Source organism: Apteryx rowi, unplaced genomic scaffold (assembly GCF_003343035.1).
Source record: "Apteryx rowi isolate R43461 unplaced genomic scaffold, aptRow1 scaffold_6, whole genome shotgun sequence".
Taxonomy (NCBI): Eukaryota; Metazoa; Chordata; class Aves; order Apterygiformes; family Apterygidae; genus Apteryx; species Apteryx rowi.
Window position 1 is genome coordinate 27,402 of NW_020450871.1, and position 25,207 is coordinate 52,608.

The 25,207-nt window shown below is 49.8% G+C and overlaps 2 protein-coding genes across 9 annotated transcripts in view; one reads left to right on the forward strand and one right to left on the reverse strand.

Moving 5' to 3' along the window:
* MSLN (mesothelin) overlaps positions 1–10,632 on the forward strand; it is a 33,972-nt gene extending 23,340 nt beyond the window's left edge. For 5 of the 8 annotated variants that reach the window (XM_026083195.1, XM_026083196.1, XM_026083197.1 and 2 more), the window contains 16 exons: positions 77–247; positions 1,278–1,424; positions 1,577–1,626; positions 2,483–2,603; positions 2,931–3,016; positions 3,623–3,752; positions 3,887–4,077; positions 4,847–4,937; positions 5,454–5,565; positions 5,801–5,985; positions 6,745–6,891; positions 7,125–7,258; positions 7,883–8,010; positions 8,663–8,757; positions 9,549–9,738; positions 10,466–10,632. In XM_026083195.1, the coding sequence (XP_025938980.1) occupies positions 77–247; positions 1,278–1,424; positions 1,577–1,626; positions 2,483–2,603; positions 2,931–3,016; positions 3,623–3,752; positions 3,887–4,077; positions 4,847–4,937; positions 5,454–5,565; positions 5,801–5,985; positions 6,745–6,891; positions 7,125–7,258; positions 7,883–8,010; positions 8,663–8,757; positions 9,549–9,738; positions 10,466–10,560 (2,073 nt within the window). In that variant the 3' untranslated portion in view covers positions 10,561–10,632. Of the gene's footprint in view, positions 1–76; positions 248–1,277; positions 1,425–1,576; positions 1,627–2,482; positions 2,604–2,930; positions 3,017–3,622; positions 3,753–3,886; positions 4,078–4,846; positions 4,938–5,453; positions 5,566–5,800; positions 5,986–6,744; positions 6,892–7,124; positions 7,259–7,882; positions 8,011–8,662; positions 8,758–9,548; positions 9,739–10,465 lie in introns of those variants that run through there. The other 3 variants (XM_026083200.1, XM_026083201.1, XM_026083203.1) reach the window with 3 other exon arrangements.
* An 865-nt stretch (positions 10,633–11,497) lies between these two features.
* On the reverse strand, positions 11,498–23,732 carry LOC112974214 (mesothelin-like protein). The gene is made up of 18 exons (XM_026082952.1): positions 23,687–23,732; positions 23,151–23,182; positions 22,096–22,314; positions 21,312–21,458; positions 19,421–19,506; positions 18,694–18,820; positions 18,376–18,566; positions 18,191–18,281; positions 17,711–17,855; positions 17,180–17,364; positions 16,323–16,478; positions 15,553–15,686; positions 15,123–15,253; positions 14,849–14,943; positions 14,421–14,630; positions 14,237–14,354; positions 13,589–14,194; positions 11,498–12,810 (listed from the first exon to the last, which is right to left on the reverse strand). Exons 1-18 carry the CDS (start codon positions 23,730–23,732, stop codon positions 12,728–12,730), a joined length of 2,802 nt encoding a protein of 933 aa, XP_025938737.1. The 3' UTR covers positions 11,498–12,727.
* Between the last annotated feature and the right edge of the window lie 1,475 nt (positions 23,733–25,207).

Below are 25,207 nucleotides of genomic sequence, written 5' to 3' on the forward strand. Positions count from 1 at the left end.
TGGTATAGCTGTAGTTGCAAAAAAAAAAAGATGTACGGCCTGTAATGTCCTTTTGCCTGTATGCGTTGCCTTTCAGATCGCAGATGGCCAGAGCCTGGCAAAGCTAGGGAGCTTGGTGGCTGGCCTCAACAGCAGCACTCTTCAAAGTCTGCCTCCAAAGGTGATCTTGGAAGCCATTAAGTTGCCTGAGTTTGCTCAGCAAATGGTGACCCTACCCTCTGCTCTGAAAATGGCATTTGTGGAAAAGGTGAAATTGTTTCTCTCTTCAGGACATTATAAGTTAGCAAAGCCCCAGTGACTCAGAGCTGAGAATGCTGGTGGTTACCTGAGGCCAGGCATTGGCACAGACGTGCACGCCCAGACCACATTCCCTCGGGGCTGTTTGTCATTGCTAACCGGAGGGTGCAGCAGAGACAGGCGTCTCAGGTCCCTGTCACTGTGCCTGTATAGATGTCCTTGGCTGCCAACTGCCACGCCGTGCCGAGCCTCTTTGGCCTAGTGTCAGAAAAGACATAGCTGCTCTACAGGGTGGTCAAAGAAACTACTCCCTGCTGACTTCAGAATATGCCTCAGGGAAAAGTTATTGCCAAGGTTTGGACTGAGAACATGTAAGAAGCAAAGGCAACTCAGAAAGCCCCTTTTAGGGCAGACTGATCTTCTAGCAATGTGCTATTTTGTTTCCTCCATATCATTGTGTAGGATTTGGACATCTTTTGGTCTTTTTGCTGGCCATGATTTTAGCCTTCAAGATGCACGTGCAACTTGAAGGCTTCAAGTTTGCTGCTATTCAGCCTCCTCCTGGCAGGAAAGACTCTGACCTGCGCTTCGCACTTGGGACTCTGCCTTGAGCTTATCCGGCAGCAGCAAACCATCAGGGCTCTGTGCCAAGCTTTAGGGAAGTAACATCTCCATCACCACAGGGTTGCTCTGCACTGTGCCCTTCAGCAAGTTGAGATATTGTTTGGGTTGGCAGAGAGGGAAGAAGTTCCCATCCTTTCTGGCCAGTCCCATGTTTTTAGGGGATAGAGCTGGGAAGCTCTGATACAGGCAGGATCGTTCCCAATCAGGGCCCCAGGTATTAGCTTCAAGCAGCCCTGTCTGACAGATATGTCAAACAGGAAATATTTCATAGCATTAGGTCTCTGAGAAATGCCCACATGATCAGCAGGGGAATTTGCCTGGTCTCTCTCGAGTTCTTCATTTCTTCCCCAACAATTGTTTATTTTAGCCACAGGGTTTGAATTATATGGGGGTTTTTTTGTTTTTTTTTTTTTTAGATTTCCTCCAGTGTAGGCCACCCTGCTGACCTGGTTAAATACATCCCCGATGCTCTGGCTGGTTACATTCCAAAATCATTGCTTGTTTTTGGGAAAGAGAAGCCTAATATTCAGGATCTCAATCAGAAAACATGGACCCGAGAACAGGTAATATGCTAGCAGTTTCCTTCATACCCCTCAGTGTCAGCCTTTGACACTGTAGGGGTATCAGTCCACTCTGCAAATCTGTCTGAAAATATAGCTGAGTGTTGCAGAAGAGCTTGGTAAACCATTGACTCTCTTTTGGCTTTACTCCACAGGCTGCCATGTTTTTCAGTGATGTGATAAAGACAGAGCCTGATTTCAGCAGGTAGCATTTTTTTTCTCTCCTTCCATTTTCCGTGTTTGCTGACCCTTTGTTGCATGTGACAAACCCACCACATTCAGTCCATAGCAAGAGGCAGCAAATACCATGCAAACCCGAACATAGACAGGTAGCACCAAGGTGTGYAAAATGTATCCATAAGGCCAACTTGCTTCCTAAAACAATGCTGCTGACTTGGACTGCACTTGGAATCCGTGCTTGTAACTCTGTGGAAGGCATTTCTAATTGGAGAACATGTCAGTCTTACACAGTGCTATTCCAGGGAATAAAATCTGGTAAGAATGATGTATGTCTCTTTTGCCAGCTCTTGTATCTGGGATGGAAAATGATGCAAACAATGAAATATATCTGGGAAAAACAACGGAATTGGCATCTGTGTTATGTTGATTTCACAACAGAAGCTTCTCTGTATGAAAAGAAAATAATGTTTTAAGGACTTTTCCCTGAGCTATCCCAGCCTGTGAAAGCTGTGTTCTGTGATGAAGATCTGCACAGCTCCCCTTCACTTTTGAAGGATGGCATTTGCTGAAAACACAGAGAGGCAGACTGATTAAATCGGGGTTCAGCAATACTACCTGGGGGAGGGGAGTAGCCTGTCCTTACCTTTCAGCTTCCGGTACAAGTCCCCAGATTATGTTTATTTGGCCAGTGATGGCTCCTGATCTCTCACATACGTCAAGACTAACAATTTTGAGGGGATGGAGTTTGGAGAACTTCAGGCTTTGAGACTAGRGGAGGTTTATGCTTGTAGTATTTGTAATATATTCATTACAAATGTGATCAGCATTGACTTTCCTCCTGACGTCATTGTCCCTGTGATTTGCTTTCTTTGGGTGTTCAGGCTTTCCCAGTCTGTCCTCCAAGGCTTCACATGTGCAGCTGCCAATGAGATGGGAATGGAAAGTTCTCAGCAGCTGGCCAAAGTCATGAAGCAGAAGAATGTCAAGTTAGGAGAAGACCAGGTCAGTTCCCATATGCTAAAATGCAATTTTTGATGCTGTCATGAAGGTGATAATCGGGATCATTCATCTAGAACTCAAGCACTTCCCGTTTATGGGACTAGAACCAAAGGAACTAGTCCTTTGTCTCCATCCCATGGCTCTGAATTTCTCTGAAGACAGGTGAAGTCACAGCCCAACTGGCTAGGTTTCTCAGGAACCAAAACCTCTCTGATTTCTGTCTTCTTTTTATCTTACTTTGGAACAGAGCACATTCTTTCCTTTTGCTTTATTTTTCTCATGTTTTTATGCTGTTTTTCTTCTTTGATGTAAACTCTGCTGTCCTTTCAGCTGAGGTGCTTGGTGAAGATGGTGACACTGCATGGGATTCCCAAGGATTTAGACAGCTATCCTAAAGACCTGTTGCTGTTTTTAAGGTAACTGTGCTGTGGTTTTCCTGTTGTTGCCTTAGCCCTTAGTGGGAAAAAGAGATGTTATTTTAGAAGTTAGCTAGTAATGACTACTTCACATATGACCTATATTCCCAGCTTGTTCAGGCATCCTCACAGAAAAGAAATCAGATTGCAGAAAGCTTTCAAAAGGCCATTCGGTTTTGAGGTCCTTTCAGACTCAACAATCCATCATATTAGTAAAAGGGTATGAAGCTGTTTTTAAATATGTTTGTCTGGATATGAGATAATTATGGGGTTTTAGTACTTTCTGGCCTCTGTGAATATACTTTTCACTTACAACATCAAAGAAAACAATCAGTAGAGTGGAATTTTGATGTTCCAATAGCTACCCACTGTGATTCTGTAGCCAGAACCTGAAAATTTTAAACTGAGTCTCGCAATAGCTTCCTTAAGGTGAACATGAATTTTTAAAAAACGTGGACTATGATCTTTGGGAAGAACGACTGTGTAGAGTTGAGAAAGTGTTTGTGGTGTGGGAAGCCTTATATTGGACATAGTGTCGAACAGCATTGAACCTGATCAACTGTCTGATACCATTCACTAGAATTTATGGGGTATTTGTCTTTCTAGTCCTTCAGACTATGCAACGACAGGAAGCTGTTGGCAATACTTTGCTAATATTGGGAAAGCAAATCTTGATGTTCTGCAAAGAGAGTCCTCCCAGCGGAAACAGCTGCTGTTGGAAGCTTTAGCATGTTTGGTATGTGGTCAAGGGGACAGTTTTGCACAAGGCTGGTGAGAACTTGGGGTTGTCAGCTGTCAGCAGGAACAGGAGTGCTTCTTCCTACAGTGGCAGCCAGGTCTATTTAACACCTCTRTCTTGTATTACTTTAGAAAATTACTGGCACACAAATAAATGAGGAAAATGCAGAGGTACTGGGTCGTCTGGTCTGTGACCTGGGTGGAGAATACATTAGAAGTTCTGGTGGAATTTTGCTGAAGCGATTAAGCCAGTGTGAATCTTTCCTGCCTGATCAAGAGGAGGCTATTAGGAGTGTTATCAGCAGTGGAAACACTAAATTCGGGTATGATTTTTTTTCTTCTGGGCATGAGCAAAACACCTCAGCTAAAACAAAGCCCTTGTCCTGTTGAGACCTGAGAGAACTCCAGCCAACCAGCTTGATCAAAACCTTGAATATTTTGTTGTTTTTGAATTTTACATTGGGCCTTTTACATTGTTTTATTTGAACTTCTTTAGCTTGACTGGAGTTCTACTGAAAAATAGTCCTCTGTCTTGCCTGCTGTAGTTCTAAAAGCCTTTTCTCTGGCCTATTTTTCAATAATGAAACTTCTCTGAGACTGTCCTGATGAATTGAGGTACGCTCTAGCTGTTTTTCAGCCACTGGCTCTGAGAAGACTTTTTGTTTCCACCAGTCAAACTGATAGATGTTTAATAAATCCCTGAATCTCTTGGGCTTTCTTGGCCGTATCTAACAGAGACATTGTCCAGGAGAGAAAAAGTTTTTCCCTCTCTGTGTCAAATGCTCTGAGATCTTGGCACTGGATGATTAATAGTTAGCAATGGATATACTTTGGTATTCATGCTTAAGAAAATAATGCATCTGTTCCATGACATTTTCTCATCCTGTTGCCCCTGTTCGTGGCACTGACAGTTGCTCCTGCACTGCTGGAATGAAGTTTTGTGTAGCAGGAAGTGATCAAGAAAATTTTAGGATGGAAACCTTCTATTTTATTAACTTGCAATGTTACAAGGACATAATCCTGGCAGCTTTTAAGGGTGTTTTTTTTTCTTTTTTTTCTTGAAATCTGATCTCTACTGATTTTTGTATTCAGGCCTCCTTCAGTGTGGTCGGCTTCTACCTTGAACAAGCTCAGTGAATTGATTCCTGTGTTTGATCACAGCATCTTGCAGAAGATCCCAAAGGTGGGTTACAATTAGGAAAGTGGGGAGTTTGGGAAGCACTCCTAGGTCCTGCAGTTTGGAAGAACTATGGTTTCTAGGTCAGTGGTTCCCAAACTGTGTTCCATGAGGGTGAGGGGATTTGTTCAGCAGATAACTTATCGGCAGTGTCTTCAGTTAAAAGCCTGGTGCCAAAGGTGCCAGATGGTCTATGGGGGGTGAGGGTTGATCAAGCCAGAAAGCTGGGAACTGCTGATCTAGATCACTCACTTTCTGTAACTATCTGAAGAGCACCAGAGGTGGAAAGCAATACTAACTATATACAGGGCTTTGTGGGGAGATAGCCATTTTTTAGGTGTGGAATATGATAGAGTTTAAGCATTTAGAAATTTGCCTTTAGTTCACCAGGGAAAGGTCTCTAGATTTATAGCGGGTGGTCTGCTGCCCTTAGTACTTCTTGTCTGTGTGAGTAGCAACTTGTTCTGCAGGTGAAATGCCCAGGATTTGCAGAATCTTCCTGATGAAAAGTTTTCTTTGCAGAATGTTTTAACCCTTTGGCTGAAAAATTTTGCCCGTGATTCATCTCTGTCGAGGGAAGAGCTGGCCTCCATCGTTGAAGAGCTCCTGCCTTCTCGGCATAGGCGTGATGCTGGTATGAGAGCTTTCGCTGACCCATAGTGGCAGTGTTCCCCCTGATTTCAGGGTTGGCCCTAGTTCTTGTGGGACTCCCTGAACATGACTGACCTGAGCTATGAAACTCTTAGTGGTAGGTTGTCCAGGAGGGGGGTGGAACCATAAGTCCACCTTTGTCCATCTCCAGCAAGGGAACATGCAAAGCTTAAAGCAAAATAATGTAATGCTGGCACATTTGATTCTTGCTTCAACAGGATGYCCATCTGATAAGAAGATAACACAAGAAGTTCTTGAGGATGATCTGATGCCTACTTACTATACCCCTGAGCAGTTACAAGCTTGCTTGAAGAATGTCTCTCTGGCTAATCACCTCTCTCAGATGCTAAACTACCCCTTCACTGTTGAGCAATTAGCTGTGCTGAAGAGGCATCTGGATGAGGTAATGCCAGGCTGAAGAATGTAGGATTATCTACCGATGAGGTTGCTCAGGAACTTGTCCAGTTGAGTTTTAGTATCTCCAAGGATGAAGACTCCACTATCTTTCTGAGCTCCTGTTCTAGTGTTTGACCACCTTTACTGTGAAAATGTTTTTCTTAATATCAAAATTTTCCTTGCCTGTTGACCCTCATCTTTTCACTGTGCACATCTGAGAAGAATCTGGCTCCAACCCCCATCTAATATCCCATTAGGTAGTTGAAAATAGTGATAAAATCCCCTTCTAGCTTTCTCTTGTTCAAATTGTGCTCCAGCCCCCTGATCAGCTTGGCCCTCTGCTAGACTTGCTCCAGTTTGTCGGAGTTTTTCTTGTACCAGGGAGTCCAAAACTGGATGTAGTATCCAGATGGGTCTCACAARTGCCAAATAGAGGGGAATAATCACTTCCTTCAGCTTGCTGACTGCGCTGTTACTGGTGAAGTCCAGTATTTGATTAGCCTTTGCCACTGCAAGGGCACGCTGCCAATTCAGGTCCATGTTGAGTTGGATCATATTGCTGTGTGTGTCATTCCCTCCCTGGGGCTTGCTTGCCTGGGCTGCCAAGCAGAAAAGGATAGACATGCTCATATATTCTCACTGGCTTTGGTGCATTGTTGCTTGCAGACCTTTTATACTTTTCCACATCAATTTTGCAAAGAGCATAAATTCATCATCACAGGCATGATAATGAGCGTCCATAGCAATAACAACAGTCTTTCCACAGGCATACCCTGATGGTCTTCCTGAAAGTCTGCTCCCCAACCTGGGCTCCCTGACTYGTTTCTTCACCCCTGAGGACATTAGCAAATGGAAGATAAGTTCAGCTGACACGCTGGCTGCCTTGCTACAGAATACGCCCTCTGACAGAGAGGTGGGTATTTGGGTTTGCTTTCTTGCCAATGTTTGCTTCGTGTTTTGGGAGCTGCTGGTTTAGGACTAGCTTAGTGGGTTCAAAGATGACTGGTCCATCCTTGATGTCCAAGCAAATAGACTTGAAATTTTTCAGTTTTATTTTTGTAATTGCATTTGTTTCTGTTTTGAGGATAAAAACATAAATTCTGGTTCAAGTTAACTTTAAAAAAAWATATATATATATGTTTTTAGGCTGCTGAAATGATTAAACGATATGTTGCCTTGGGAAATCGTTTGAACGCCACTGCACTGAACGCAATTGGTACGAAATATGTGTGCCTTCTAAATGCAACTGAGTTGAACGCGATAGAATCCAACAGCTTGAAGTGAGTCAAGTATTGTGGCACTCCTTGCCTCTTGCAAAAGCACCTTCCCATCAGCAATTGCAGGTTCCTTTTCTCTCCAGCTAGTGAAAGGAAATCTAGGAAGCAACTTTATTATCTGTTCCGCATCCAGGTTTAAAGGCCTGCCRTTCTTAGTTCTACCGGGAAGGGCTCAGATTTGCAGTCAGGTTTTCTTTACCGTTGTCAGCTGAGGTATATTAATGATCTGTGTGCATGTTTTTACCAGTGTGTGTGCGAAAGAGAGTTAATGAAAATTAATTCAGCTTCCTTTGAAAGAGGGCTAAATGAAATTAATTAAATCCTATGTCTTTACAAACATGCAGGCTTGTAATGTGCTGTCTGAGCCATGATACCTTATCGGATATAGTCTTTTGATCAGGAGACTGAGCCATTATTTGTTCATTTAGCTTTTCCCTGTACCTCATTTATCCACTGGAAATGCCCAGGATTGTACTGGAGGAGAAGGTAACCTTTCCTATGTAGAGAAGCTCAGAGAGATGTTCAGAATGGTTCAAAATTTGTTCATATTTCAATTATTTTATTAAAAACAGTAAAATAATATAATAATAAAAACCTTTCTTTCCATAAATCTTCATTTTTCTGCAGAACAGCATCTCTTGATCCTTCAGCCTGTTCACAGCTTACTAAAGAYGTCTTGTACAATAAAGCAAAACATGCTTTCTCAGACCAGCACAATTCACGTGCTTACTATACTCTTATCAAACCGTATCTAGGTATGTATTAAAAAAAAAAAAAAAAAAAGCATGTTACAGGGAAAGAGATTGGTCTTAGCCAGAAGCTGAATTGGGGTCATATACCATATAAGCTTCGGGAATTTTCAAAGTCAAACTGTTGAAAGTTCAGGAGGGTTTGAATCTTTTCCAACTTACAGCTGCATAAAATATTCTTGAAAGATTCTGTACTTGACTTAAAATCCCCCAAGCAGATTGTTAAACTATCACAGAGAAAATCAAACTTAGGACTTTTGGGATGGGTAAGATCTGTTAGATACCCTAGTAAATCCAGCTGCTAATGCAAGAATGTTCTCTTTACATTGTGTTCTTAGGCTTACCTTATAGCCCTTCCCCATGTCACAAAACAAAGATTTTCCATGTGGACCAATAGAGTAGATGGATGGGAGATGTTCATTCTAGCATCTGGCATTGATGCAGGTTGGTTTAGTGGCCAACATGATAAGGTCTTCCAGCAAAATGAACTAGCCTCCATAGTTTTTTCCAGTTAGAACCCACTTTATTAGATGCTGTGGGCTAATAAACTTTGGAGACATCATGAAAGCATATTCTAGCTCCAGCCTATACAAATATACAACAATCCTTTTGAGGACTGTCCTCCATACCTTGATATACTTTTTCTTTTTGGTCCTAGGGGGTGCTCCTGGTGTGGATCTCAGAGCTCTAAGCAAGGACCGAGTGAACATGGATATTGAGACTTTCAAAAAGTTAAGAAGAGACTCTTTGCTGGTGAGCTGGACCATGAGAGTGTTTCATTCCATGCATTTGTATCATGCTAGCTGATCATTTCTGGTCTCATTGTCYATTGGTGTAAATCAGGAGTCACTCCATCAAATTCAGAATGATGTTGCAACAGTGGAAAGAGGAGGACCAGCTTGAAGCTTCTTCAGAAGAGTGGTTTGGAGTCATACATAGATGCTTGCCCAGCCTTACTGGGGAGTTTCCCAAGACCAGGCTCTCATAGACATAGTGGCAGGGAGCAGGATTCCACTAGGCAATGTGATAATCCTTCGCCTTGCCCCAGTCCAAAGCTATGTATCAAATCTCCTAGCTTAGTGCCAGGAGTGTTGGCAGTCAGGGATATGCTGCTGATCTAATACTGTCTATTTTGGAAGAAAGCCCCATGATCTGGGCAGGGACTGGGGCCTCCGCTTGGGTGTAGGATGTAAGCAAGGTGAAGAAGCATGTGCCGAGCTGAAAGTAGGCAATGCAGTCCTTTGGGAAAGATAAAAGCCGCAACAGGAGGTGCGGTATTATGGAGGGGCAGCTACAATTCTAGCTTTGACCCAGTGTCCTCCAGTGTGGCCTTGTCATCAGAGGACAACAGAAATGAGCTTTGAGAAATCATTTTCATTCCCCYAGCCTAAGGCAAGATTGTCCCAACTGAAACCACTCAAAAGAAGTTTGTCTCTCCTGTTCTTAACACTTCTGTTAATAGAAACTTCACCAAGTCCTTGGTCACAGGTGTTATTTCCATTCCTGCACTTATATCTCTAAGTCTTGCTCTGATTTTTTTGTAGATCCTGACACCTACTGAAGTAAAGGACTTGCTGGGAGTGAATCTCAAAGCACTGACGTCCGTGCAGAACRAGTCACCCATCTGGGAATGGATTCAAATGCAGAAACAATCCGACCTGGATAAACTGAATGTTGGGCTCTTTGGGGGAATACAGGAAGGTTACATCAATATTGTCACACCCAAGTTTCAGAGTATGTAGTACATTAGGACTTCTGATTGTCATGCTTTAAATACTTATTTTTGGGTTACAGCAAGGAGAAAAACTGCCTTAGGGAAGTGAGGTGTTTTCAGTCATCTGTATAAGGCAACTGGATACACCAAGCTGACGTAGCTCCCTGAGAACCAGAGTCGGTCACAGCCGTGCTCAAGCAGGCGGTTGCATTGAGCAGTGCTGCCAAACAGCTCTGGTCCTGCTCTTGGCCATGCTTGCGCCAAGGCCCTGGAAAGTCCTGCTGGCTGGTCCTTTTTCAGAGGGAGCAGAGACTGTGGCTCTTGGCTGCTGTGGACCCCTCGAACGGCACTTGTCACCTCGTATCCACCCAGCCCCACTGAAATGCACTGGGTAGCGCTTGCCTCCTCCCTTYGCCTCCTGGCTTCGAGGGGCAGCAAATTCAGTTCTGCTGAGGAGTCTTGAGCCTTGCAGCACAGTCTGGGTCCCAGAAGAGAGGCAGTTCTGTAATCCCACTGGGAACATCCTCGCTACCTGAACATCTCAGCTGAGTGAGCACTTCCACAGTGTCCTGCTTCCGCATGTGTCGGATTTGGGATGTGACTGGGAGATCCTATTAGGAATGGATATTTCGTGGTCAGAAAGTCAAAGATCTTCCTTGCATGTGGTGTAACGGGATGGTCTCCCCCATGGGGGAATGGTTCAGTTGTTGGGTTCTTTGCACTGATACCCCCCTCTTTTTCCTCTAGCACCATCCTCAGCTCCCCTGGGTGCCGTGGCCATGGTCTTCCACCTCCTGCCTGCTCTGCTTCTCAGTTTCGTGATGATGTTGGTCTTGTCTTGAAAATCTTCCCTCAGGAGAAAGCAAGATGAGGGGGACCAGCCTGTGACTTGCTCTGAGGCCCGTCAGGGGACTGCCAGGCCTGGGGGGGGGATGAGGAGGGGGGAGGATGCTCAGTGCTAGCAGGCAACTGTTATGGAGCCCAGTGTTCATTTTTAGGTACTTTTCTTTTYCAAATCACTAGAAAAAAATCAGGGTATTTTGTCTGAAGGGAAGATTTCAGACTCTTCAGAGCAGGAATTTTCTTTTTTGCGTTTTGTACAGAGCCCAGCCTGCGTAAGGCCCAGCCACATTACCACAACACACAACCCATGTCAGTATTTTACTGCATAACCCTGGTGGGTTTAAGGGTGAGCAAATTGGCTCTTCTGCATGTTAACGATTACACTTCTCAGAGTCTGATCTCTACTCTGCCAGTGGGAGTGAAGTTTTCCAGCTGTTTGTAAAGAAATGATGGAATTGAGTAAAAAAATGCCAGAAGCAAAACGATGAGTTGCTGTTRTCTTCTCTTCACTCACATAGCCCGTGGCTTAGTGTCTGCAAGTACTGGACAAAATTAAATGGTCAGGAACCCCAGGCATGCCTGTTACTTTTCTTTGGTGTTGACTATTTAAGCCTAAGGGGTGAGGCTTTTTTCAGCATCTTTATGGGGAGGGTATAAGGACTTTGTATAACATTTTCAGTAGAATTTTTCTGCTCATTAGGAAATCCTGTTCAAAAAAACCTTAGTGCAAACTGTACTTTGTCAGAATCCAGCCTCTGAAATCCCTCTTTTCCCCAAGAGGAGAGCTTGCCTGCAAAGACGTTACAAAKGTTCGTTTAAGCCGTAGTTTACAGAAAGAGGAGAGGGTAGTCTGTCCTTCATTGCAGGCTTCTGGGTGGCTGGTGACACTTCCCCACAGCCTGCATCCAAACTGCTCTGATGGGAGGAAATTTAACTCCAGCAGTCAGAGAAACACTGATGGCTGCAGGGCCTGACTAGTTAGAAGTCATTGCTGCAGTGCTGGGGCAGTAGCTAGGGTGGGAGATAGCCCAATATAAGTAAGGCAGTCTGCATTTTTAGCAATATTTCCCAAAGTTCAATTCCCCTGATAGAAATCTTGATTTGTTTCTTGTTCCTTGACTTGCTCTCAACAAGTGGTATAAAGACTTTGCTCAGCCCGTGAAGCATGAAACCAGGAAAGTTGGGGATCTGCAAGCAGGAGGGAGAAACACTCACTTTTAGGAGAGCTACTAGAAAGGGAGATACTAGATAACTGAAGAAACTCAGAACGGAAGTGGAAACCATTCGGATTTAACTTGGCCAGAAAAATCTACAATACAAAGCACTAAACACATCAAAGAACATCTTTGATTAAGAAAAAGGAAAAAAACCCACCTTTGATTGATGTTTTATTATATAGCATTACAACAGTAATCAGTATGCACTGTCTTCAATTAATCTTCCCTCTAACTAGGTTTGGCATAGTGTGAACAAATCCTGATYGAAAGTCTTGTAAATTCATAAAGCAAGTTAAATGCAATTTAGTGGATTTCTGATTGAGCTTTCAGATTCTGTTGCTGGGCCATATCCTGCTTCTCCTGCAATGGCCAGTAACTTGGATCCCTGAATAGTCCCACTGATTTCAACAGCTCCCAGTGGGATTGCTTAGAAGTACAATGCCACTCGATCGGAGTAAAGCTAGCACAACTGGGCCCACGGTCAGCATTAATGTGGTGCTGGACCAATCAACGTWACTGATAATTGTATTATATAGAGCAGCAAGCTAGTAAACACCTGTTCTTTTTCTTGGATCTCATCCTGAAATACAAAGTAGACTCAGGGATTTAATGTGAATAAAATCCTGCTGTACTTATGGTAGGATCGATCTCCACCAAGTAAAAGACCCCTGAGTCATGAAAAGGTCTTAATTATTGTAACGGGAAACTAGAACCTGTAATCATTTTGCTTTATTTTGAGTTGGGCTTTTTTGGCCTGGAAAAAATACCTGTCCTTCCTTCATATCCTGGCTTAAAAAATAATCAAATTCCCTGCTGGTCTAAAATCGACAAACTTCATTCCTTTCCTAGCTTTCTGTCTTTCAGCAGGGAATTTGCCAGCGCTGATATTTTGGAGGATGGTGAAAATTAAAGGAAGAATCTAGTGACTGTGAGCCTGGAGGTGGTGGTGTCAGAGAAGCCTTTGCAACAGCGAGATTCCCATGGCTGCAGTGAGTATGTGCAGTAAGCAGGAGGAGAGCCTGGATCCTGAGCCTGGATGGAGAACAGAGATGAGAATGAATTGGATTATCTCAGTGAACAGCACAGCTAGATGTGGGGCTCATGAGGGGCTGTTACAGTCGTAGAGTTACTTTGGGATTTAGGTACCCCGGAGGATTGCGCGTCTAGATCAACTGTTTTCTGTCTTTTGTGATATTGCCCATACCCTGCACCTTCAGACACTGACCTGCACTGTGCTTATAAATATCAACTGGAAATGAACAGTCAGGAGCACTGAGTTATCTYTCTTAATTACACTAGCATAAAGCAGGAGTAAATCTGTTTGATTCATTAAAGCTGCTGGTGTAGCTCTTCCAAGATAGAGGACTTCAGATTTTAGGACTTTTATAAAGACACCTATTCAAAAACACCGTATGCAGCTAAAATATGGGAGGCCTTATCTTCACCTTGTGAAAGACGGCACAGTACCGCTGACAATAACAAAATTATACCAGCTTTTCCCCACAGTGGATGGGGGGGTGTCGTGTGTTGAGAACCTGATAATACATGTGAAGGTGCGCCTTGCTGCCCTTGCAGAGCACGCAGTGTCTGAAGGCAGCGCGCTCTAGACTGCGTAGTGCTATAACGCCCTGTAGAGATGCATTACTACTAGCTGACTTGTCAGTAGCTGTAAGGAGTTTCTTATGGACAGCAGCACACCAGTATTGAATCTGGCCAGGAAAAAAGTGAATCAGCTACTGCTTGTCAATGAGGACTTTTGCCTCAGGATTGTTTCCTAAGGCTTTCCTGACTCATCACGTTCATGCCTTACCAGCCTCAGGTTGTAGATTGATATATCCGACGGGTGTTGGGTTGTGTGGCTCTGGCACGTCTATAGGTGTTTTCTTAGTGGTCTTGCTGCTGGTCGTGGTGGAAGAGGGACTGAGAAGTGCTGGAGGGGCACCAGTCTTGCAAGTGAATGTTGTCTTCTTGACAGTTGAGGAGCTGACACTCTTTTGGGTGGAGACGGAGGTTCTGGGAATTGGGGTGGGCTTGTGGGGAATGATGTTTGTGGCTGTGGTGACAACGGGCGCAGAGGTGATGTTAGGGGCAAGGGCGCTAAGAGCGTTGTGGGTGCTTGGAGTGGTGGTRTTGTGGGTAGTAGGAGCTGGGTTGGTGGTACCCCCAGGTACCGGAGGGTTAATGGACACCGTTGGAGTGCTGGTATTATGGGTGGTAACAGCCAGGTTAATAACAGCACTTGAAGTAGTGGTGGCATTGCGTGTGAGAGCAGGGGATGGAGGGAAGCTGGGAGAGATGGTGCCGGGGTTGACAGCAGTAAGGATGGTGGTGAGGAGGGCGGTAGTTGGGGAGGTGGCCGCCTTTGAGGTGGCAGACTGGTGGATAGAGCATGGGTTGGTGGAACTAGGGGTCAGAGCTGGTTGGGCTGTGAGTCTGGAGGTGACAGCGGGACTCCCACCAGCGCTGGGGAGGGTCGTGTGAGCATGTGGGGGAGTGGTGGTAGGTATGGTCGGGCTGGTAGCGCTTGGGGTGGGGGGCGTGTGGCTGCTGGTACTTGAACTAATAGTAGTGTGGGTGTTAATGGTGCCAGGGGTGRTGCCGGTGGGGAGGGCGGTGGTGGCGAGGACAGCAGTCGTGGCGATACTGGCTGAGGGGGTGATGTCAGCAGGGGTGGCAGACCCCGTGGTGCTGGGCTCCACCATCCCCCCTTGCAGGCCGATTCCCAGGATATGGTCCAGCTCCCACTGGTCCTGTCTCTTGATCCAGCTGATCACAGAAGGGTGATTTTCTGCTTGCTTCAGGTCAGGGAGGTTTACCCCAAGCAAATTTTTCACATCCATGACAGTGAGTTTCTGCAATACATTTACAACATCTTTGTTCATCCTCGCAGCTGGCATCACCAGAAAGTACTTTTCTAGTGGGGCTGCAGGCTGAGCAATGACTTGCAAAAAGAAGGAAAAATAGAGATTTGTTGATCAGACAGGGCGGTAGACTTGAACCCCACAGCTCAGCACTTGACTAGCCCTTCTCTTCAGCAGGGGAAACAGCAACAGCGCACTGGGGAACGTACCTGCAGTTCATCAGGATTTAGGTCAGTAAAGGTGTCGATGTCCATGGCAATACCAGTTTTAGCCAAGTCTTTCAGGTCCTTTGCTGGAGCTCCACCTTAAAGAAAGCATATAGGGTACCTAGACACAGCAGATGTGGCAGCACTTCCAAAGCTCAGGGACAGGTTTTGGTGACTCTTAGACGTGTCTCAAGTTTGTCTAAAACCCTGTGGTAGAGGAAGAAGTATCCATGCCTCAGGCACCATGGGGAAGGAGGGCAGAGGCTGAAACACCTACCCAAATATGGCTGAATCAGGAAATAATATGCTCTGGTGCCAGCCTGGCCAGCAAAGGCCTCCTGGGCTTTTATGTAGAGTTGGTCCTTTTTGGCTTGAGAACAAGAAGAAATGTCTAATTGTCCAGCGCTCCTGGGGGAAAGGAAGGTCACGGATTAGAGCCGGGGACGCCGCCCCTAGTGATAGCAAAAGCCCTCTGTGTGCTCAGGCCAGTGCTGCTGTGGGGCAGCGAGGTCTCCCGCTGACTGCCTGCGGTTCTCACGGCCAGCAGCACCTCCGCAGCCACCACCAGAGCTCTCCCTGGGCACCGCTCCCCGGCAGCTCCCTGCTGCTGAACCCGCAGCTTGCATTTGTCTGTCATTTTTGCAGCCCTCTTCCCCTGCAAAGCCAGGGGCCTCAGAGTTTGCCAGTAGCCTTAAAAAGTGGTTTACCCAATTGCTTCTGGAGTTATTCTACTAATATGATCCTCAGCCAGGTTACACAGGTTTCTGCCACCAATTTGCTGAAGCAAGGACCCAGTTAAGGTGCCCCCTAGATCCAAATATCTGGTGATCAGATGCTGGGCCTGGAAAATGCAATTCAAAAGGTTGAATATATTCAGACAAGGAGAATACTCCTTGCACAAATGCTTATCGCAGCACGACAAAAGCAGTCAGGGCAAACTTGAGCAGAGCCTTTGCTACAAATGCTAGCAAGAATGGAGAGGAAAAGCTCCTTCAAGGCTGCGCAGCAAAGCTGAGCTTGGCAATGAAATCAGACACTTAACCAACGATACCCCGCTCAGATTTCCAGTCTAGGTGATGGGCCAAGCCTGCAGGTCTGTGCTGCCATGCACTGATACCAAACGGTCTTGGTGCTCCCCTTCCGCGTGGCTGTTATGGGCTCTCATGCACCCATGCAACCCGCTGCCAGGCCCCTTTCCCACACCTGTGCCCAGGTCTGCTCCCCCCACGTGTCCCACCTTGCCCCACGCGCTCCCTCCTAGGGCACTCAATGCATTTTCATCTCAGGTAACAGGAGCACTTGCAGCACCTGCAAATCCCCCAGGAGAATCAGTGAGGCTTTTGTTTTCTCTAAGGACCTGCCCATGTTCTGGGTTCATTTGGGATCCATTCCTTGGTGCTAGGCCAGTTATTGCCGCGGGAGCCCATGGCATTCCCCGGCGGTGGCGGCTGCCCTGTCCGTCTCTTGGCCTTTTTACCTCGGGAGCGTTCCACTTGCCGGCCGTGGGGTCAAGCAGGGCTGAGAGTGTGTCACTGGACGTCACCCTCCACATGCTGATCTCCTCTGTGGTGTACTGGTGGGACAACTGCCCAAACAGCTTTAACTGGTCTTCCGGGATCCCCTCTGGGTAAATCTGAAAGGTCAGGCTAGCTTGTCAGAAAAAGAGAGTCAGAGAACGGGGGACGTCTCTCTTTGCGTCTAAAGTAAGAAGTGAAGCGCTCTTCATGCCCCAAGGCACATTCCAGTGGCTTAAAGAGCAGTGAGAAATCCACAAGCAATGTTTTCCCCTTTTATCACAGACACAGCACCCAAAGTCTCCATCCCCCTTTTACGGTTGCCCTCATGCCCCTGTGTCCTCTGGCTCTTTGCTATATCTTTAACTTGACGCTTGACAGCAGACCCTGGCCCTCTGGGTATGGCAGAACACCAGCCATAGCCAGCCTCTTAGACCTGCGCACAGGGCACGTGCTGGAGGACACCAGTGTCTTCAGACCGTCTTAGCAAAGACCAACCTGTCCACATTATACCTCATTTTTCTTGTCTAACTCTTTTCTCCATTATTTTCCCCACCCCTTCTTGCTTTTCTCCCTCAGCCATACCTGCTCTCAGGTCCCGAACTTCAGGGTTTCGAGTGCTTTGCAAAGCAGAAAYGTGCATTATACCTCAAATGCCCACTAAGTCATTCCTCCCAAGTACGTGCTGAGTTTCTCCCTCACTACGATCAGTCCCAGTGATGCCCGTTCCCTGCAGACTGATCTCTCCTTTCCATTAATGTGGCTATATTAACCTGAGACTCAGCTGAAGGATCCTGCCTTATTTCCCTATGTTCATTACCTCACTGATTTTTTTCTTCATGACATGAAGATACTCCACAGTGAGAGGCTGTTCCAGCAGAGGTGCCAGATTTGCTTTTAAGACCTCGTTGCTCAGGCAGAGATCAAACTGCTCGCTGGTGTCATAGCTGATGAGCAAGAGGGGGTCTGAGATGGTGCTGGCGACGATTGGTGCAGACAGGCAGTCTGGAGAGAGCCAGGCAGGGAAGGGGGTGTTAGAGGGCAGTTTCCTTCCTTCCCGCCTGACACTCAGCCTATCATGGGATCTCAGAGTCCTTCAGAAAAGCCATATTGAATTAACAGGAAATTATAACAATGCTGTTGAAATCATCCTGTAGGGTGGGACTTAGTGTCCCATCCTTCAATTTTCTTCTTCTCTCTGGGGACCCCTTTCTCTTGAGAGAGAGACAGAGGCCAAGGTGCCCATGGCATGTCGGGGCATGAGTCCCACCGCCCAACTTACATTTTTTGCCCCAAGAGCTTTAAGGGACTGAACTTATCCAGACCTGCCACTGCTAATGAAGGTACTTACGTTTTGTGCTCCGCTTAGATCTGCGGCGAGACGAAGAAGACGCTGTTGCAAAGGCTTTTAAGAGGGTCACAGATTTCTCCCTCTGGGAGATACCTTGGCTGCGGTACTCAGCGGCAATGCTCCTGCAGAAAGCCTTCCTCACCTCCTGAGGAGAGGAAGGGCAGAAAGGGTTCCTGGGCCCCATAGCAGCTCAGGACAACACAAGTAATTATCCCAAGACCTGACGGCTGCATGGCACAAGAGACGCAAGCAGGGCCAGTGTATCAGCTTCAGGCTAGTTCGTAAGGCAGGAAAGGAGATGGATGCCGGGCAAAGGAAGGGTGAAGCGCAGGAGAGAAAAGCTAGCTCCAAGAGGATCTGTGGATCGCAGGGGGCTKATAGCAAAGGACACAGTTCGTAGCTAACCCGTTACACATCCCAGCCACTGTCACATGCGCTAAAGGGTGGTTGTGCCCCGAGGTCTCGAAGGGGACAGCTTACCTCTGCCACTGAGGTCAAAATTGTCTGGTTCAAACTCAGCACGAGTGGCCCCAAACTTTGCAGACTCCTTAAATCCCAGGACAAAGGATACCTGCGGCCAACGGAGCAAGGCACAGCTTAGCTTCTTCCCAGATGCAACTTCGTTGACCGTCACCCACCCGTAAGTACAAGCGGAGGCTCCTTACCCGTACCCCGTGGCGCCCCCAAGGAGTTTGGCATTGAGGGCGGCTTGCTGGGCCCTSGACAATGTGGGGCAGAGCTTCAGGTTCTCCAGGACACTGGGGTCGGAGGCTGTGATGGTTGCTGGCTCCATGTCACACACCAGGGCACCGAGGCTGCTGAGCTGCTCTGGACTCAGGCTGGTGCTGTTCACTCCCTAGGGAGAGGCCGAGACAACCCTTCCTACAAACGCCCAGCTTGTGACATGTCAGATACTCGGTCCGACTCAGTGTGGCTCTCATAGCCCCCTCCTGAGCAGAGCTTGCAGCTCGGCTCCAACTTACCAAGCACGCTAGTGCCCCGTGCAGGAGCTGCGTCCTTTGGGTCGAGCCTTTCGGCAACAGGTCTAGGTTCCCTCGAGAAGCCAGAGCGTAAAACGCTTTGCAGGTCTCGTTGGGTACGCTGGCAAAGCTGGGAGGAACGAGATGCGCCATGAGTGGGGGGGAAGTTTCCCGAGAAGGGGGCAAAGCCCCCCCGGGGGGGTTGTGTGCGTGTAGCTTGTCAGGGAGGGTCATTTTAAACGGGGAAACTTCACTCTCTCAATGAGCTGCTAAATAGCATGAAGCAGACTCCCCAGCTTGGTCCGTGCTAGGGGGATCTCCTCTGCTCTGTGCTCTGCTCTCGCCCTGGGGAGGACATCTCGGATGGGGTGAGGTGTTATCAAGCCCTGCGCTCTCCCTTTGGCTGCATCACGGCCGGACTGGCGCCGGCAAATAGCCTGYGTTCTTGGGCCCCTTGCTGGGGCTGGAGAGAAGCGGGGTGAGGAGAGGTCCAGGAGAGGTCTGCAGTGCTTCTGAGCAAGGCAGAGGGCTGGAAATGCCCTGACGTGTTAGGTCTGAAGGTGTCTACTGAAACGGGCAGTTTTCCTAAGTTTCTCCCCTCTACAGCTCCTGCACRCACCAAGGTGTGGCGGGGCTGGACTATAGCCACGCTCGCAAGCGTGGTGGTAATTTGTTTGTTGGAGTCATTCTGCACCAAAAACATGACCTTGCGCCGTCCTTAGATACTCACTCAAAGAAGAGCAGCACGTCTGGCGGGTAGCCCGTGAAGTTGGCTGTCAGGTTCTTCGCGGCGAGGAGTTTGGCCAGGCAGGATAACTGAGATAAAAAAAAACAGGCAGAGGGCAGGTGTTTTTCGTAATAACGGTGATGAGAYGCGAGGCGCTGGCCTTTGTACGGTCTGCTGGCTTGCAGGAAAGTAGGCCCAGATAACAGGCCTCGATGTTGTGCTTGGGCAGGTCTCATTTTAACCGAGAAAGCAGCTGCAAACCCATCCCTTTAGGACAAGGTCTTGGTGCAAGACACGTGGGAGAACGGCGGGAGCTTCCTGCCCGTGGGCCAGGCTTTTGCCTATCATCAGGCTCGCAGCTTCCCTTCGGCGTTTGTTGTCGCCTCAGCGGCAATTCGCCTGCGAGGCAGGAACGGGCTCGTCTACGCGAGCGGCCCTTGCCCGCCCGGCTGGCTGCGTGCCTGCCCTCGAACGCCTACCTGGGGGCCGCTCAGCACGGCGCTCCTGCTTCGCGTTTCTCTGGCGAGCGACAGGATCTCGGCGGCTGGCAGAGCGCCGGCCGAGGAGCAGCGGGAACCTCGCAGGACTGAGGCTGAAAGGCTGCGGTGGGGGAGGCAGGTCAGCTTTTCGCCCTCCGTTTTAGCTACCCCCCTCCAGGCAGCGGCTGGAGGACGGGCCTGCTCCTTCCCTAGGGGAATTGCTGTGCCCCTAACCGCCGGCCGATGGCTTGCGCGGCCGGGAAGCGCAGTGGGGCTGTAGGCGGACGTGACCCGTGGGCTGTGCGGGAAGTGCCGTAACCCCGGTGCGGCCTCGGTGGGGAAGGGGGGGGGGGATCGCGGTGCTGCTCGCGGCCCTGCTGACGGGGCTGCGCGGTCGCTCACGACAGGGCGAAGGCTCGAGCTGCCCGGCTTAACCCTGCTGAAGGAAACCGGCTGAGCCCGGATTTCAGCTCACGGCAGGCTCCTGTTAAGTCGGTGCCAGTCCCTCAAGGAGCAGGAAATTCCTTATGTGTTTGTGCTACAACAAAAGCCGAGGCGGCTGGAAAGCCTGAACTGCCCTCTGGTACCCAGAACCCGCCGCGCAAGGCTCTAAATCTTCTCTAACCCAACGGGCCCGTCACAGCGGGCCGTGACGCGCGCGCAAAGAAATTCGGTATCCGCCCGAGCCAGGCATCTCCCTCTGCTCACCCCGAGACCTTGCGCTTCCGGAAGGCTGGCGCGCGGTACTTACTCGGAGTATCGGCCGGTGGCAGGCAGGACAGCTCCGGACAAGACGGCAGCCTGCGGAGGAGGGGACGCAAATGCTCGGGCGCAGCGAGCTACGAACCTGTCGGGGACGCCCTAAGCCTGGGGAGACGGGCTAAGGGAGCGCGAGGTCCTCGTGAGCTCCACGGGTCCGTGATTCGGGGAGATGCGCAACCGGAGCGGCTCCCGTCCCTCTGAGCCTGGCCACCCTCCCGGGCACACGTGCAAGACCGTAAAAGAGGCCTTAGAAAAGCACTGGGGAACATGAGCTTTAAAACAAATGGACCAGGCTGGCGTCTGAGCAAAACCACGTAGGTTGGGAATGGGATTCCTGACCTTCAGAGGAGTGACATTTGGAAAGAGTTTACCCTTAAGAGAAGTGATGAGAGCTTGTTTTTAAACTGGAGCTTGCTAGGTCCGTGAGAAGAGTGATATTTCGTGTCTGCTTGCAATAAGAGTGTTTGGGTCTCGGGGGCAGAGACGACCTTCCCAAGTCCATCTCCCCCAAATACCCCGTGCTTTACATCCCACTGCCGCACCGAGAGGCGTCACACAGAGTGGGCTCCCCTCTCTAAGGCAGAGACCTCTCCTCCCCTTCCCCGCTCACGTCACCCCGCGGCGCCCAGCCGGCTCGCCAGCCGCAGCGTCACCTGCTCCGGGGACCAGCGTTTCCTGCTGATCCCGCCGAGATCCGGGCCCTGGACGGGAAAGGTCAGACGCAAGCCTGCAACCTGGTCGGCCAAGCGATCAGGAACGCGCGTTAAGATGTCACCGAGGGACGAGGCGTTGGAGATGAGCTGAGGAAGGGAATGAGAGACCTGCCAGAGCACGTCTCCGCGTGCCTCCGGGACCTGCCTGGAAYGCGCTCGGCATGCGCGGCTGGCAGCGGGGTGAGAGGAGGCCAGAAACCCTGCTAGACCCCGGGGCAATCGGCCCCACCAGCGTGACGTGTAGTTTTTCAGCTGGGATGCTCAGACTCTGCAGCCCTGCTCCCCTGCAACAGCAGTTTGCTCTGCATTTCAAGGATTTGGGGTGAATTCAGACATTTTGGGTTCTGCTCAATGCTCAGCCGTTGGAGGATAGGAAATAAGGCAAGTTCGCACCGGGAAGGGCTCGTTATCCTGTCCATGAAAGCTCTCTTTAAGTAGCCCGGTGCCTTCTGCACGGCCCTGCGGAAAGCTTCGTCGCGGGACGCTTCCAGCGCCGGGACGGCGCGGCTGGGCAGCCCCCGCACCAGCGCTCCCAGGCGTCGGAGCGCCTCCGCCGTGGCCGGCTGCGGTGAGAGCGGCGCGCCCGCTCGTGACGCTCGGCTCAGCCGCCCCCGAAACGTTCCCCGGGCCCCTTCCCCTGCACGGCATCGCTTAACGCGTGCCGTCAAAGTGCAAGGCAGAGGCACGGCCYGTGCACCCGCGTGCCCGGACGGCAGGTCCCTACCGTGACGTTGCCGCTGATGAGCTGGTTTATCAGCGCCTTGGCTTGCCCCTGGTTCCAGCCGGTGACTTGCCCCAGCGACTGCAGCGGCGACGGCTCTCCGACGCCCTCGGCTCTCAGCCGCACTGCCCGGCCGGCGGCCGCCCCCACAGCGTGCTGCCCCCGTGCATCCAGCGTGTCCCACTCGGAGGGAGGCATCTGGGCAGTGGGCGTAGCCGCAAGCTGCAAGGAACAACAGCGGTTAACGACAGCGGCTGAAAAACAGCTAAGGTAGCCCCAAAACGCAGTGGGAAGGTCACGTGCTATTTGTCAGAGCTCTGGGACAGAGCTAAGAAAGGGACAAAAGGGGACACCCAAGCCGATTCAATCCATTGCGTTTAAGGTGACTTGGTCCTAGAGCAGGCATTACGCTGCTCTGAACACCATGCCCTATATTACATGATCTGTCTTAATATAACCCAGTCTTCCTGAGAGCTCCTTTCTCCTTCCYGGACCCTGGGCTGGTTTTCTGGCCGGAGCAGCCCTGACTGGTGCTCCAGACAGGCACGGCCGCAGCGCTGCCGCCCGGCCAGCCGCAGCCGCTGCAGGCGGCTGAGCGACGTTTACAGCAGCCCTGAGGCTGCTCTAAGCTACGCTCGGATGCAAAAGCCACCACAGTCAGTCTCAGGAGCGGGGACCCTTCAAAGGCTGGGTGCAGTCATCAACTTCCCCTCCTTTGCAGGTGCTGGTTTGGTTGGAAGTTCATCAGGGAGCAGGGCAGCCCCGGAGCCAGCTGTGCCGTGGCCGTGCGAGGGCTCAGCCCCGGCTTTGCCCCGCGAAGCGGCGCCAGGCTCCGAGGGCGCAGCCGGGAGGCAGACACGGGCTTCGCTCTTCGGGTGCTGCCGCGGCGGTGCCGTCTTCGCCTTCCAGCGCAGGCTTCCCCGGAGGACACCCGCCAGGGCGGAGCGCCGCAGGGACGCTGCGGTTCCTGCCGCTTTCGGCACGAGCTGCGGCGTCCTGCTGTCGGCGCTCTTTGTAAACCGTCTCGGTAGCTATTTAAATAACCCGCGGTGACTTACCGATGCTGCTTTCGTAAAGTCTGTTGAAAGTCCTGCAACAAAGCGAGATCACGTTATAAAATATCTGTGCCCCTATATACTTGTGAACGGGGGTCTGCTCTAAAACATCTCCAAATTTAAAGTCTAGGAAAAAATCTTTTCTGTGGCAATTTGATAATGTTTAGTAAATGCAGGCGAATATGCAGAGGTTCAAAAGAGCAGAGATTATAAGCGCCCTGCAGCCTGCATTCAGCCCTGATAAGCAGCACTTCTTCTGCGGATGGGTTTAAAAGATGGTGAAAAATCTGCCCCCCAGAAGAGTGTATTTGTGCAGGAAATTTCTAACACGGTGCCCGCTGCAGGCTTGAAAAACCGCCCGCAGATTTGTAGTGCTGATGGTAGCGTGAGACAGAGGACGGCCAAAGTGCTGCGGATCGGTAACGGGAAAGGCACCGTGGCCCGGGGCCGCGCTGGATGGCTCGGGGCGAAGGGGCATCTGCGGGCAGCTCGCCGGGCGCAAGGCACGGCCGGGTTTCGAGGGGAGACGAGCGACTCACGGAGGCAGAGGAGGCAGGCGGCCAGGAGCCGGGCTGCCGGCGTCATGCTGCCTGCGGCGGCGCAGGTCCTCGGAGCTGGCCTGGAAGAAGCACAGGGCCGAGGGTGAGAAAATCCACCCCCGTCTCGCTTTTCTGTGTCAAAATCCTGGTGTTTGCATGGCAAATCCACCCGCCACCAAGAGAATTTTTTCTTTTTTATCTTTTATAGCAGAGGGCAGAATTTTGTTCTCTGCCTCTTATTGAAAGAAACTCCTTAACCCGCATTCCTCTCCGACGGGCAGAGCTACGTCTCTGATCCGACTGCTTGCACGGCAGCTCTCTCCCATCCCTAGGCTCGGTGCTGCGCCGCACCGGCACGGACTGGAAGAAATCCGCTGTCGCGGATGCAGGTACCTGTACAAGCCCAGTGCGAGAGCAAAAGCAGGTATTGCGCTTCCTAACTCCACACCGAGCAGCTCGAGACCCCTAATAGAAAATAGACTCTAGATCTAGAAATTAGATCAATGGGCTATTTAATATCCCGCAGAACAATTAGCTTATTGACCTTCGGACTAGATGCTCCCAATTTTTCAGCTAAGTCTCATTATGTTCCGTAAATCCCCCTGAGCTCCCCAGGCGGTCTCATTTACTCGCCTCCGTTGATCCGGTGGGATTTGCCGGGGCCTCGGAATTAAGCGCGTTTCGGGAGGGGAAGGTGCTCACCCAAGTGCGGCGGGAGCGACAGCGGAGCCCCTCTCGCTGGGCGCTGGTGGCCGGGGACGAGCAGCCGTAGGGAGCCGGTCTGCGCTGGCGCCTCGCCGGGGTGGGGATGGCACTCTGGAAAAGGGGGTGTGACACAAGCAGTTTCTCAACAGGGTTTCGTAAAGCAGCTTTGGGGKTTTTTTGTTGTTTTTTTTTGTTGTTTTTTTTTCCTATAAGGGTCAGTTTGAACTTGGGGCAAATGAATTAAATCCTCTAGTTGGGCCAGTCCAGCATTCCTTACGGAGACGAAAGTTCCCTGAAGATAGTGAAAAATCTTTGAACTCTTTCGGGATATATTTTGTAGGGCAGCCAGGACCCAGACTAGAACAACCTCCAGTTAAGGGCTCCGTACCCCTCCATGAGCTGAGCTTGTTTTCCCTTGCCAGCTTTCTCTTGGATGTGGACAATCTCCATTTCCTTTTTTGCAGCTTTCTGCCTGGAATTTCTGATCGCGTTCTGAAACACAGTCTGGAATGTGCCACGAAAAAACAGACCAAGAATAAAGAAAGCAAAGACTTTCCAAGGGTGTTGTGACCAAAAAGCAGAGGAAAGGGCTGAGGCTCAGCAGCGAGCTGCTGGTGCTGCAGGCCGGGGCTGTGCCACCGGCCGCCCTGCTCCTCGGCTTGGCCAGAACAACTCTTCCGTTGGTTTGGGGTATATCGACCTTTGCAAATAGTCATTGCAAACCACGGAGCAGCCATAAACAGGTTTTGCTCCCTCCTTGCAGCTCCCGGTTGCGGTAGCCTGGGTGGTCCCCGGTGTCTCCTTGGGGTTTTGAGC